Source organism: Equus przewalskii, chromosome 14, assembly GCF_037783145.1.
Source record: "Equus przewalskii isolate Varuska chromosome 14, EquPr2, whole genome shotgun sequence".
Lineage (NCBI taxonomy): Eukaryota > Metazoa > Chordata > Mammalia > Perissodactyla > Equidae > Equus > Equus przewalskii.
The window spans coordinates 57484808-57497854 of NC_091844.1; the positions used below are offsets into that span (position 1 = coordinate 57484808).

The 13047-nt window shown below is 40.3% G+C and overlaps 1 protein-coding gene across 38 annotated transcripts in view; it reads left to right on the forward strand.

The window, feature by feature from the left end:
- SLC8A1 (solute carrier family 8 member A1) overlaps window positions 1-13047 on the forward strand; it is a 374952-nt gene that overhangs the window by 311653 nt on the left and 50252 nt on the right. For 11 of the 38 annotated variants that reach the window (XM_008523197.2, XM_008523196.2, XM_070572806.1 and 8 more), the window contains exons 4-8: window positions 1546-1566; window positions 1999-2016; window positions 2131-2145; window positions 6022-6090; window positions 11268-11398. In XM_008523197.2, the coding sequence (XP_008521419.1) occupies window positions 1546-1566; window positions 1999-2016; window positions 2131-2145; window positions 6022-6090; window positions 11268-11398 (254 nt within the window). The remainder of the gene's footprint in view (window positions 1-1545; window positions 1567-1998; window positions 2017-2130; window positions 2146-6021; window positions 6091-11267; window positions 11399-13047) is intronic. The other 27 variants (XM_070572826.1, XM_070572820.1, XM_070572822.1 and 24 more) reach the window with 6 other exon arrangements.

Here is a 13047-nt window from a genome sequence, read left to right on the forward strand (position 1 = left end):
TGAGAGCAGTCTAGGAGATGACTAGATTGACCATTTTGCAAGAAGTTTATACTTTTACACATAAGGAAAAAAATCAGATATATAGGACTAATTCCTCTACGGACCCAACATTTCGGGGAAGTTAATCCCACATTTGTAAGAACTCACTGGCCTCAAAGTCCATCAGAAAAATTAAAAAGTATATGTCCCTGATTTAATCATGTTCGAAATGGTAACAGGAGCCTTTGGAATGATGGAGAAAGGAGCACTGAGGACCCATTTCAGTGCATCCTATTTAATATGCTCCATAGGCAGTAGGTGGAAGGAAAAGACACTTCGAAAATTGTACTGATTTCTTGTAAAGATGGGATCAAAAAATGCCTCATTAACATACAGGAAAAAACACTTACTTCTAAATGTATTCTTCCAAAGAACTGTCTTTTATCTAAAGGAAGAGCATCTTGGATACAGCTCTTTCAATTGTCTTTTTAGTAAAATATGCCCTCATGTAAAAGCAAATTAAAATTCTTTGATAGCACTATCCGGTTTCACACCCGCCAAGTGGATTGTTGTCACTATAAATAAAATTACTGACTTGTTTTAGAAAGTATCCTATAATGCCACTACCATTCGAGGGAAAACTTGGGCCTGAAAAAGTAATTGTAAAATTCCCATCTACAACTCCAGAAGTAATTTGTTTAATACATTTAGCCAGGTAGTTTTCACCAAAATAAAGTGTCACAGTGTAGTCTAGGTTTAAAGTACATAAACTGAAAGACAAATTATGTATGTCCCCCCTACCGCCCCGCCTTGTCAGTTTCCATGGAATTATGTGTCTACAAGAAGCATTCAGTGTGTCCAACTGTAATGTGCAAAAGTCATAGATAAGGACGCACAAAGAAGCGCTAATTCCTGGAACTCAAGTTTTGAGCATTTAAACAACATAAGCATTTCTGGATGGCCAAAATATCATGCAAATAGAACCTCCAGAGAGAGGGCTGTACCTTGGGCCAAAGTCTCCTTCCAGGCAGGGCGGCCAAAATGGAATTTCCCAAGATGTTTAAACTGTTTTCATTGACTAAAGGGTACAATATCTGAGATACTGAATAATTTAAGACTTCCATATGTTAAATTAACTAACTCCCAGGCAATATTTAATGAGGGAGACTCACTCAAATAAAATTTAGGATTAACTTCATAAAATGTTTCTACTATATTTGGAAAACTAGATATATACACTGTGTGTAAACATATATAGTAGAAATGTCTTATTAAATGTCAAAAATAATATATAAAGTGAATTGTGTATATATATATATATATATATATATATATATATATATATATATATAATCAATCACACACATTTACAGAAATTAGTGTTGGAATTGTTTATTTGGAAATATTCCCAAAGCCACATTTTCTTAGGGTGCACCAACTTTTTAGCAGCGGCTCCCTACCACTGTAATCGGATCTGCCTGGATTTCTTTCTGCTGATATTCCTCTTACTTTCATTATTCATCTGGTCTCTTATTCTGTGTTTGTCTTTGTCTGTTTCCTTCACAGCCCTGTTATTGAATGAGCTTGGTAAGCATTTCATTTCTTGCATTTCCTTTCCATTGTTCTAGGTTATTTTCCATTTCTATCAGGTGGTACAGTAGCTTTCTGACTTTTAGTTCTATTGATTTACTAGCAAGATTGTTGTTTAGGGCCATTGGCCTCATTTTATTAAGGTCAGATGGTTTATATTCCATTTTTAGCTTAGTATAACCTTTTAAAAAATCAGTGATTTTTGAGGTATACGCAAGAACTAAATTTGTGCACTAAATCCCATAATCTTAAAAGAATGATTCGTGATTAAATCATGAACAGATGGTTTCAGATTTTTCTTAATTGTAAATATAATTTGGCAAGTTTTTGTACCTTGGATGGGCTGTCAGGCAGTCTAATGTCACTGGTATTTGTTATTTAGAGTCTAAGTTAAATAAATTGTAACATCTTGTGTTTTTTCTTTTTTAGGTGGCTTCACAATAACAGGTAGGAATTTTTAAAGTCTAATGACATCAAATTTTATTTTTTACTGTCTGTTCTCACCATATGTTGTTTATATTTTTAAAAATCATTTCTCATTTTTATTTGCTTTTAATGAAGGAAAATACTTGTATGGTAAGACAATTTTTTTTAATGTTCCTCATTTTCCCCCTAAAATGATTTGGTTTAAAACTCAAACCAAAACCCCATCTTATGTAACCTGTGTTAACATTTAGCTGTGGCACATGGTGTGCTCTTGCTAATTTTACACGTTTAACATTTTACCCGTTAACAATGTGCGTGCGTTGTGTTTATTTATAAGCAAGTTTTTATGGAGAACTTGTAATTATTAACATTTTGACACTGGTCAATTTACAAACGTTCACATAGCAGTGATGATGTGGAATGCACTCTGCTCGATGTTCCCGAGAGTATCAGAATAAGTAAGACAATGCTGACCTCGAGGAAACATAGGAGTTGACATCCCAGAGTGCTCCGCGGCCCAACTTCAGGATCCTGATAATACATAAGGCCCTGCTGGGATAGGACAGAAGCAGTCCCCTCATTTCCCCACTTCTGTCTGAGCCCCTCTTTGGGGACTTAACTTTCAGCATTCTTAACATGCTAATGAGTAATATTTCTGCCACTTGAAGTACATTACAAAGTGCTCTATAAAAACTCAAAATGCCAATCAAAAAGTTTCAAACCCATAAATTCAGAATGGTACCCCAGCCTGTGTCGATTGCCTTATTCAGCACAACTCTAAAGCTATTTACAGAAGGAAGATATTTCCTTACAGCATCCTCTCTTTTGACCCTAAATATTTTCTCACCCTTTCAGAATGATCTATGCAGATTTTGAGAGGGAGATAAATATCAAATGGTAGATCTGAGTTGTCTGAAGCTGCAAGTCGAAGGTACCTGTGAAGGCATCCTGATGGCCATGGCATTTTCTAATATATTGTGCAGATATCAATATTCTAAATATTTTTTTCTGAAATCAGATAGCTGAACAAAAATTACAAAGGAAATATTTCCCCAAATTCTAATTTTGAAAACGCTATGGTGGGAGTTGGGGTTAATTTCAGCCACTGTTAGCGTAAACTCATGATCAAGTAATTCCAATAGGATTCTGTCCAAAGTGGAGCTTTCAGTGTGTCAGCAATTTCACATGGGCTGTTGTCCTCCACTGCTTCTCTCCAGACACAGCCTTTAATGACAAAATGATTCGGGGACTCTCAGAGACATAGAAATTGAAAAGGATGAAACTGTGAAACAGAACACGTCCTCATAGAGGATTTCTTAAATCTGATTCATCTGAATCTCCCAGATCTAGTTTCCCCAATTCTGCACTGCCTGAGATGCTGTTTTTGAATCCAAGCGCAGAAATTTACATGTACTTTTAAAACTTTTATCTTCTTTTTCTCATCTCATCATTTTAACTCATCGAAGTCTTCTTGGAAATATTCTGATTCTATCACCCATAAGTTCGTTATCCTTGTGAGACTGGAGGAAGGTAGAAATTTGGCAAGCCAGTCTTCATGGCTTCCTTGAAGTAGTTTTAAGAAAAAGTCAAGCATTGTAGAAAGAGTATAGTATCTAGCAGCACATTCAGCCTTATGCAGCCTGATAATGAGATCTTTACTAAAAATCTTTGGCTGTAGAATGCCACATTAAACTGTATTGATGTGTTTGGATATCTGCATATTTTCTTTATCATTGAATACGTCAGAATTTTGCTTTTAGGGCCTTCCTTCCGTATCATATGAAGCATCTTCCTTTTCAGTATCTATGTAATGAGATCCTAGTTTTCGTTTCTCAGGAATTGTTCATTTAAGTTCTAGAATATCTGTCCAGTCATGTCCAATGTTTCCTGCCTTGGACACATCTTGCATCCAAGAGGAAAGACCCACTTCTTCCAAAGGTTTCTATCATTTCATGTATTTCATTAAGTTATAGAATTTATGGCAGAAACTTTAATCTGAAATAACAGTTTTTCTATTGATACCGTTTCTTCCCAAGACTTGAAATGGATGCAGTTAGAACAAGAGAATTTTCCAGAACTCTCTGGGAATCTCTACATTGGCCTGCTCCTCTCACTTTACGTGACCTTCTTCTCCTGAACCAGGCCAGAAAGTATAGGATCCACTCTCTGTAGATGCCCCTGGGGCAAGTTCTAAAACTTAGGTTTACCCGGTGAAAAGCAGCTGTAAACCCTAAAGAGCTGTTCTTTGAAGTCGATTTGAGGCTTTGAAGTCAAGGCTTTGAGATGCAGGGGCAGCAGAGAGAATTAATCTAGCCTTGGACTTTGCCTGCAGCTTTTATGTGGTGCAGCTGAGTGTGAAAATCTAAATATATGGAAATTGAAAAAGTCACTTGGCCCACAGCCTGATACCTATATTTGCGAGATATCATTAGTGGTGGACAGTACGTGCTGGAGGTGCTTTTGGAATTTGCAAATCTTTACCTGTTGTTCCTAGTCCTTGCCTCACTGAAAAGCCCTTGTTTGGGCCTATGATCTCATTCCCCCTTCACCCGTGAGGCACATAACATAATAGCCCCCATACATTATAGCCCATTAATGAGAGTTTATAAAGCATTTCTTATTCATTTTATGATTTAATCCTCAACTTTATGGAATAAGATGATATTGTTCTCACTATAGGAGAGGAAATGAAGGCTCAAGGAGATTGATCAATCTACCGCAAATCACCCATCCAGGACTCAGAACCTGGATTCTGACTTCAAGTCCAAGGCCATGTGATGATTGTTCTAACCTCAGCACTTTTTTTTGCTGCCTCCCAACCCCCTTCATTCCCACCTGCCTCTTAACGTCTTCTCAATCCGAAGCCCAGTTGTGTCTCATAAATGCCATCAGTATGAATTCCAGTCAAATGAAAACTGGAGGGACTCCAAAAGGGGGAAGCAAGACCATATTAATTTGGATATTTTTCTTAAAAAAGTAAGAATTCTGGCTCAATGTGGAAAAGAGAGGAATTTCCCAAACAGGAAATACTTTTAATTAATTGAAAGTATATAACCGTCAATATACTTCTTTAAAAGTTACTGTTCCAATCATATTATGCTTATCATGTAATAGTTTTAATAAAGCACGTGGTTTTTTTAAGGAAGGCAAACTATGGAAATTCTGACAATTAAGAACACTTTACTCACACCAGTGCATAGGTTAGAGGAAGAAATCCCCTTCAAGTTCCGTTTTCTTTCACAGTTGAGAAAAATTGAGTCTCAGAAGAGAAATGCCTTACCCTAGTTTAGATGGCAAGCATATGGCAGAGCTGGCACTGAGTCCCAGTCTCGTGATTCCCAGGTCAGTTCTGGGTAGCTCTTGGTAGAAGCCAACAGTGGGTGGATCTGGCAGTCAATTGAACCAGTAATTTACTGAAAACCCTAGGCCTAGGTAATCCAAAGAGTTGCTGTGAGCATGACGTACCTTTGCAAAGCCTGCCAGTGCATACAACATTCTCCCATTCAGACTGCCCGGGTAATAAATAAGGATGTTCCCAGATGTTATGGTACTGACCCTCAAACAAACCTGTGATGAGGACAGAAAGGTACTATCATCCTCATTTTACATGTGGGAAAACTTGGGAAAGGGCCTGCTCAAGGCTATGTTGTTGGTATCAATAGGCTTCAGAACCAGGCTACCTGTCATTACATCAAGTGCTTTCCATTGTTTCACGATGCCTCTGGAAGCGGTAATTTGAAGGCCTTGGATATTCCATTTCAGACACCTGCAAGAATCTGGCTGTACCCCCTACTGTGGGGTGTGTGGTTCATTCACATTATCTGGTTTGGCTAGTAGAAGACTTGCCCCCTTTACCTGCTCACTTCTGCGACCTACATAGGAGTGACCTATGACCACTCAGTCTCCAAACTAACATTGCTTGTGATATGTGCATCTGGGTGTGATGTTTCATTTACTAATTCCACAAAACTCTTCTACAAACCAGTGCAATCCATTCTGCTGATTTTCTGCCTGTCCTCTTGCTAGGCCAACCTGTCTTCAGGAAAGTTCATGCTAGAGAACATCCGATTCCCTCTACTGTAATCACCATTGCAGGTACTCATTTCATCATGGTCCTTGAAAGTCACAGTTTAATTAACTTGAAATTAACTGCCTTCAAGTGTTCTTTAGGTCTTTAGACATTAAAGTGACGCAGTTTAGCCCCTCTCTCCTCTAAAACATTGCTGAATAATGCAGTAGTTTCTCTGCAGCTGTGAGTATGGTGGATGAGCAACAAAACACAACCACGTCAGCGCAGGACAGGAGGCGTGGTAGAGAGAGCTGCAGGGACCTACCGAGAAGATTGATCCCAATGGCTTCTCCCTCTTAAGTTCAATATATTGCAGATTTCTTGCCAATATCACTTCTCAAAATATGTCTTTCATTCCAAGTCTAATGAAGTTTCTTTAAAAGCAAGCTGTGTTTCTTCCCAGAGTCTGTCTTTCCTGCCTCCAGACAACACGATGTTAGCCATATCTGCACAGCTGATCATACATCTGTGGGGTTTCTCCAGAGAGGAACATTGATGGGGGACTAGAGGATTACACAGCTATCCCAGATCTACTGTCGAGGTAGAGCCCGTGCAGCATCCCCTTGCTCTAAGTCCCTGGATGGGGACAGAGATGTTCACTCTTCAGTAATCACCATCGCCCATCACTGGGCGTAGAGGTAGAAACATTTCTGCCTGCCCCAGGATGACTTTCTTCATCCTCACCTCCCACATCCCCATTCAATAATCATCATACCCAGCCCTGACTTCAAGTTGTTCTAGAATATTCCTTATGGAAATAAAAGTACCAGTCCCCTTAGGCTCTATTCAGAGAGGCCAGCCAGGTCCTGAAAACTGTCAAGAGATCTCTGCTTTCAGACTTATCAGCATAGATCTGAGTGAAGGAGTAAAATAACCCTGAGCAAATTCTCCCACCGCTGGCCTTGTACCCCTTTCCAAGTTCTGCATTGTTTGTTAAGATTAAAAATTGCAAATGCATTAAAGACTATCAACAGTAGCTCCTCCGGCACAGATCTCCATGCAGGGCATGTTTTCAAATAGGGACTCCCAGTCTCAGCCCTTCACCTCTTACAGTGATGCTGCTTCAAAATGCAACCTGAGCCAGAAAGGGTTAACAGCAGCTTTTTCATAATTCTGCATTTCCCAGATCCCAGGTACCTATTAGCCTTTGTCATTTGCAAAATCAATTGCTCAGGAGATGGGAGGTTCCTTTCTGGTGATTTTATTACAGGATTGTTTTATGACCTGTCAATACTGATTTTAACAGTGGCTATTGATTATGCATTTGATCTTTAAGTTGTGTTGATTGGTTAAGACCATGATGTTATGTCATTTATTATCAACTTCTCAATGAAATATGGTGAGTTTAGAAAGTATACACGTCTATATACATATACACAGAGAGAGAGAATTAATTTTCTCTGAGAAGCAAAACTAAAACCACAACAGGTTATCACTCTACATAAGTAAGGAAATGAACCTGACTTGAGCATAGTAAAATGATCCAGTACTCAAAGTGAAAAGGAAACAAACAGAATAGATGATTTTGAAAAATGCTGTTAAACTTTTTTCTGATTCAATAAAAAGTATCTGAATAGAGGACACTTTTAAAAAAATACACTCAGCTCTCTTCTTTGCCTGTGTCGAAAATCTGGACCATAAATGCAAATTTATCAGTATCCTTGTAGAGCGATAATTGGATTTAGCCAACTGCCTTCTCTCAGGTACATATAATTCTCTCTTAAATGTTGATGACATTTATTAAGTGAAAATAGCCCTGACCCTTCCATGACACTATGCCTTTGTGCTTTTACTTCTCTCTGTCTGGAATGCCCCTCCTTACTCTGGCACCTCCCAGCCATTCTCACCGCCACCTTCACCTGGCAAGCTTCGATACATGCGATACATGCTTCAAGGCCAATTTTAAATATCTCCTCTTTCCTGAAGCCTTCCCTGACTCCTTCAGGTGTGGTCCCCCCACCATGGTTCCTCAGCCCTTATATTGCTGTACCAGAAGTTGTCCCATCTATATGCCTTGCTTCCCACTAGACACTCAGACCCCATTTCCAGAGGGGCGGGGGGTGAAGAGGGACCGGGAAGTGGGAAAAGGGTTCAGTGTGCTGACATATTGTAGGAGTGCAAAGACATGTTTTAAATGAACAAATGGTCTTCATATGCATAGAACAATTAAGAGGCTTTTCTAACAGTGAGTTGGAGAGTCACACAACAAATATTTGTTGAGCACCTACTACGTATCATACGTTGTAATAGGCTCTGGGGGATGTGAGGACAGTTTGAAGAGCAATGGGACATATTGTTCTATCTTGGTAAGTTTACATGCTGGATGTTTGAATGCAAAGGCAATTTAAAAATTAAAAAATAGCATATTAGATGAGTCCCTGTTCAATACACACACCGAGTATTAAAGAATGAATTTAAGGTTAGAGTGGTCATTCCTAAATACATCAATCGGGGGATATTTTTGCAAGAAGAGGTGGGATTTTGAAAGATAAGTAGGATTTAGCTAGAGGGAAATAGGGAAGCCTTTCCAGAGGGTAGACAATGAGATGAAAGTTTGTGTTAATTTCAAGTCGGGTTTGGAGCAAGAGTGTAGGAAGTGATAGAAACAATGCGCCCTGTATTTCTTTAAGTTTGTATGAAATCTAAGACAGTATTTCCTAAATTTTGGTCATTCTCATACCTCCTTTACAATATTTGATCTGACTGCATACCAACTATACTATTATCTACTTAGTGTAATTTTTTGAAATTGCCTCATGTTTTTACTTCACTAGATTATTTTTAAAAGGAAACTTTGTCACTAACGCAAATAGAAAACTAGTATCATTTGTCATAAATAGAAAATAAGATAAAAAAAATTTTAGAATGGGAAAAATAGTTATTAAATTCTAGCTAGAAATAGTCAAATGCTTGATGCCTCAGAACTGTTTTCTGCTTCTTAACTGGTAGAAACCCAAATGTCAGGCACTAGTTACAGACATAACAGCACCAAACTAAGCATTTCTTCTTGATCACAAGGACTGAAGGATGATTAAAAAGGGAATAACCTTTTCACTTGAATCGCTGTGTGACTCGATTTCATTTACTACCATGTCCATTTATTTAATACCATGTTCCAAAAAATTTCTTTTTGTGAAATGCAGCATTAAATGCTGCCACCGTATCAACTTTCTTTTGGAATTTCTCTATTTTTCTACCTAAATTTCCTTGAATCCCGTTAAAAGCACCTTATTATTTATAAGTAAGCTACAGCAAATGGGGCCATAATAAATATTCTCCCCCGATGACTTTGCAATTCAAATAAAAGGCCAAGTTGTGATAGTTCTTCTCTGGAAAAATAATTCTTATTTGATGTAAGTCTCCAAGACAAGCATGTTCAGCCTAGGTTTTGAAAAAAGAGACTGACATAAGCTGCTACTATGAAAACTACCAATAACATTATCCTGGGGTCAGGGATCAGAAAGCAGTGGGACTCAAACTAGGATTGATTTGAGCACTGGGTAAATTGGACTTCACAGATCTCAGCCCACTCCCTCGACCACACGCACATGGTTTCAAGGACAAATCTTGGGCATGCCAATCAGAACCTTTTGTCTTCCCTTGAGTCATGACTTCCCAAGCCTACTTTAAAAAATATTACCACTTTTACAGTTAAATTAATCTCCTTGCACCTCTCCTTTGCATCTGCTAATAATCAACAGTTTCTGGCCAACCCCAAATCACTTATTTTTAGTCTTTATCTAATTTCTTTGGGGCCCTGTAATCACTGGGGATAGGAAAGCAGATTCTGAAATATCCTTTTACAAAGACACTATTGAATACATAGTAAAGAATTAATTGACATGCTGCATTCTGCTTTTGCCTTTGGTTGGTTTTGACACTTGGTCTATGAAATGCCAGCAGTGCCTCTAGCCCATCTGCTCTGTGTCCTAGCAGTGAACGAATGGCCTAGGAACCAGTTCTCTGCAACATTTGCTAGAACATCACATGGGGCCACCACAGCAGGGTCCCTCAGCAGAGGGAACCATCTGTCTTTGAAGGGAATAGGGGGTGTGGACTTCTGCAGAAGCTGACGCCTAAATGCAAAAGACAAGAAGCTTGGGCTATAAGTCCCTCCATTTCTGATGTTTCCTCAGTCAACAGACTCCTGCTGCAGACAGTTTGCCTGGAAAGTTCTAGCAAGGGCATCAGGGCTGAGGTCTTTCTATACCACCAATTCTGTTTCCTTAGCGATGAGGTTCATTCAACTTGCCTCTAAGGGGAAGTGGCCTGAGTTGTTCCAGCATCCTGGGCATGAAGGCTGAGTGATTACAGGAGCAGCATTTGTCCTTCACATGTGCATGGCCTTTTAAGTCTGGGATTTATCCTAGTGACCTTCACGCAGAGAGGAACCCCCTGTGAGCTTCCCCTCATTAATGGACTCTCAAGTCCATTAACATTTTCTCAGGACCCGCTAGCGTCTCCTGGAGTGTAAGCAACATGGTGGTTCTGGAAATAATCGTGCTCACTTGGTGAGTAGTACTAACTCCCAAAGGTCTCACCCTTGCCCTCCTAGTTTGCTTTAAGATTGACATGCTTTAAGAGTGACATAGGTCTTCCTAACACATCTCAGCTTTGCAGCAGAGAGAGGAAGCCCTGGAGCCCAGGCATCTTACAGAAACATGGAATGGATGTTTTGCTTTTTAACTTGCAACAGGGGCTCTTGGCCAGTGAGAGGCTAAGATCAGAATTTCCCTTCCACATTTCTTTGGCCCTAGGGCATTTCCTGTTGCCTCTAGAAAGTGGAGAGGAGGCGGCCAGATTCCTTCATCCCTTGAGTCTAGCACTTTTAATTGTGTTTCCCTTTGGTCGCATGCTAAAGGAATGTGTACAAACAGCCAGATGAGTCAGCGTCACAGGGGACAGCTGGGTGATTCCCTCAGCATAGACAATGTGCAGGCAAAGTCTTTCCCAGTGATGTGCCCCTGTAAGTTGCTTTTCCTGATCTGCACTATGGCATGTGCTTAGTGGGACATTATAATCACTTGCTATCACAGTGATGTGCTGCCTGATACGCCAAGTGTCTCCTCCAGCGTTATAATCTCACCCAAGGGACTTTTAGGAGGTCATTAGGACTTCTTTCTTGGTTTTCTTCTAACAGGATCCAGGGATTTTCAAATAAAATTGAGTCCCCTGCTCACTTTCTTGCCCTTCCCTTCCACAGACGAATATGATGACAAGCAGCCACTGACCAGCAAAGAGGAAGAGGAGAGGCGCATTGCAGAAATGGGGCGCCCCATTCTGGGAGAACACACTAAGCTGGAAGTGATCATTGAAGAATCCTATGAATTCAAGGTATGCTCACCAACACCACTCACTGGGGAGGCCGGGCCCATCTCAGGACCAAGACTATTCATAGCCTTGGCCTACACTGTAAGATCCATCTGGAAAGAGAGGCCGATGTAATTTCAGCAACTGGCTCATTAATTGAGAGGCCTCTGGAGGAGAATTGGAATTAGACAGTTAGTAGGGGACCAAGAGGTCCTGCAAACCAAACAGCATCAGAACCAGGATCCGGGGGTTGGCATCCATCCCTGCACAGGGTCGGAGGTGCCCCCAAGGGAGGGCTTTCTCTGAGGGGAGAGCAGGGAAGAAGCAAAGGTGGATTCCAAGAGATTGCCATGTGTGGAAGAAACCAAGCTCTATTTGAAAAAGCTTCTCAATCTGTTAGAAGCAACGCATTCACAGTGCTGAAAATCAGGAGGCTTTTATATTGGAGAGGGGGTGGTAAGCTCTTCCTCTGGTACATCACATTAACAAACTCTATTTATATTTAGTCATCCTCTTAAGATCCTAGGACATTTTCATACTGTCAACATATTGAAGGTATAATGCCTGGAACCAGAGAGTTTATAATTGAGCTGATAAAATTGGATTTCCAATTTTCTAGATAATGAAAGTTGTTTTCAGAAGTTAAACAAATGGGCCGTAGGGTAAGCTTAGGACTTTGAGATGAAACTTCCTGTCCATTCTTAGCTGCTCCCTCTGTCCATATCCCACCTCCCATCCTATCTCACTCACATGGTGCTAATTTCTGAGAAGACCCCAGTAGAGCCACCTTAGTTCTGTAGTGGGAAAGGAGCATCCTTTCTCTGGCTTTCGAGAAGTACAAACCCAGAGCACAAAAATATGTCCCTTGCTTATTTTTCAAAAGTAGAATCTCCTCTTGTTTGGAAAATCAAAAGGAGAATTCCAAAAGGGAGACTCAGGCCACCAACTGAGAAGCCTCAGTATTTTATCTGGATTTCTCATAGTAGTGGCCTCTTTTCCTTTAGCTGGGCCCGTTAATTTTTTTTTAATTTAGTTCATAAATTGAGGTACCTGAAAGGAGACAGGTGGAAAGAAAAATGTCTTTGCAGTTGAAGTGTATTTTTAAAAGATAAAAATGCAATTAAATTTTCCCCTTTAGGCTCCTGTGAGTCTATCTGTTAACTATTCTTTCACTCATTCCATGGAAGGAAAAAGCAGAGGTAAACCCTGGGATCAGTGCTTTCTAGGCAGACCCCAGCCATCAGAGCCCACCTGTTGTTTCACCCGGAACCTGGCTCACCGCACACCCGTGACTAGCACATGCAAAAGTTCCCTGTCGTTCCAGAGGTACAGACATCTCAGACTGTCTATTTCTATGGACCAATCTGTCCAGATGCGTCCATCCTCACTCTTCCTCACGCATCTTTTTTTCGCCTGGAGTCAGAGGGCCTGGTGCCGCATTCTGCATCAGAAGTTCTACAGCTTGGCATGTCTGTACAAACTTGCCCTCTACCCCTCCCAGGGCTCTCATGGGGAATAGCTGTGTATTCTCTCTTCTAGGACAACCGCTAACCTTCCCCTTCCATGCACCCATGACTAGGAAAAGCAATCACAGTAAGTTCCTTCAGGAAGCATTGGGTTGGGTACAGCACGTCACAGTCTTCCAGGCAGCAAAGCTTTCTTGGGTCCAAATC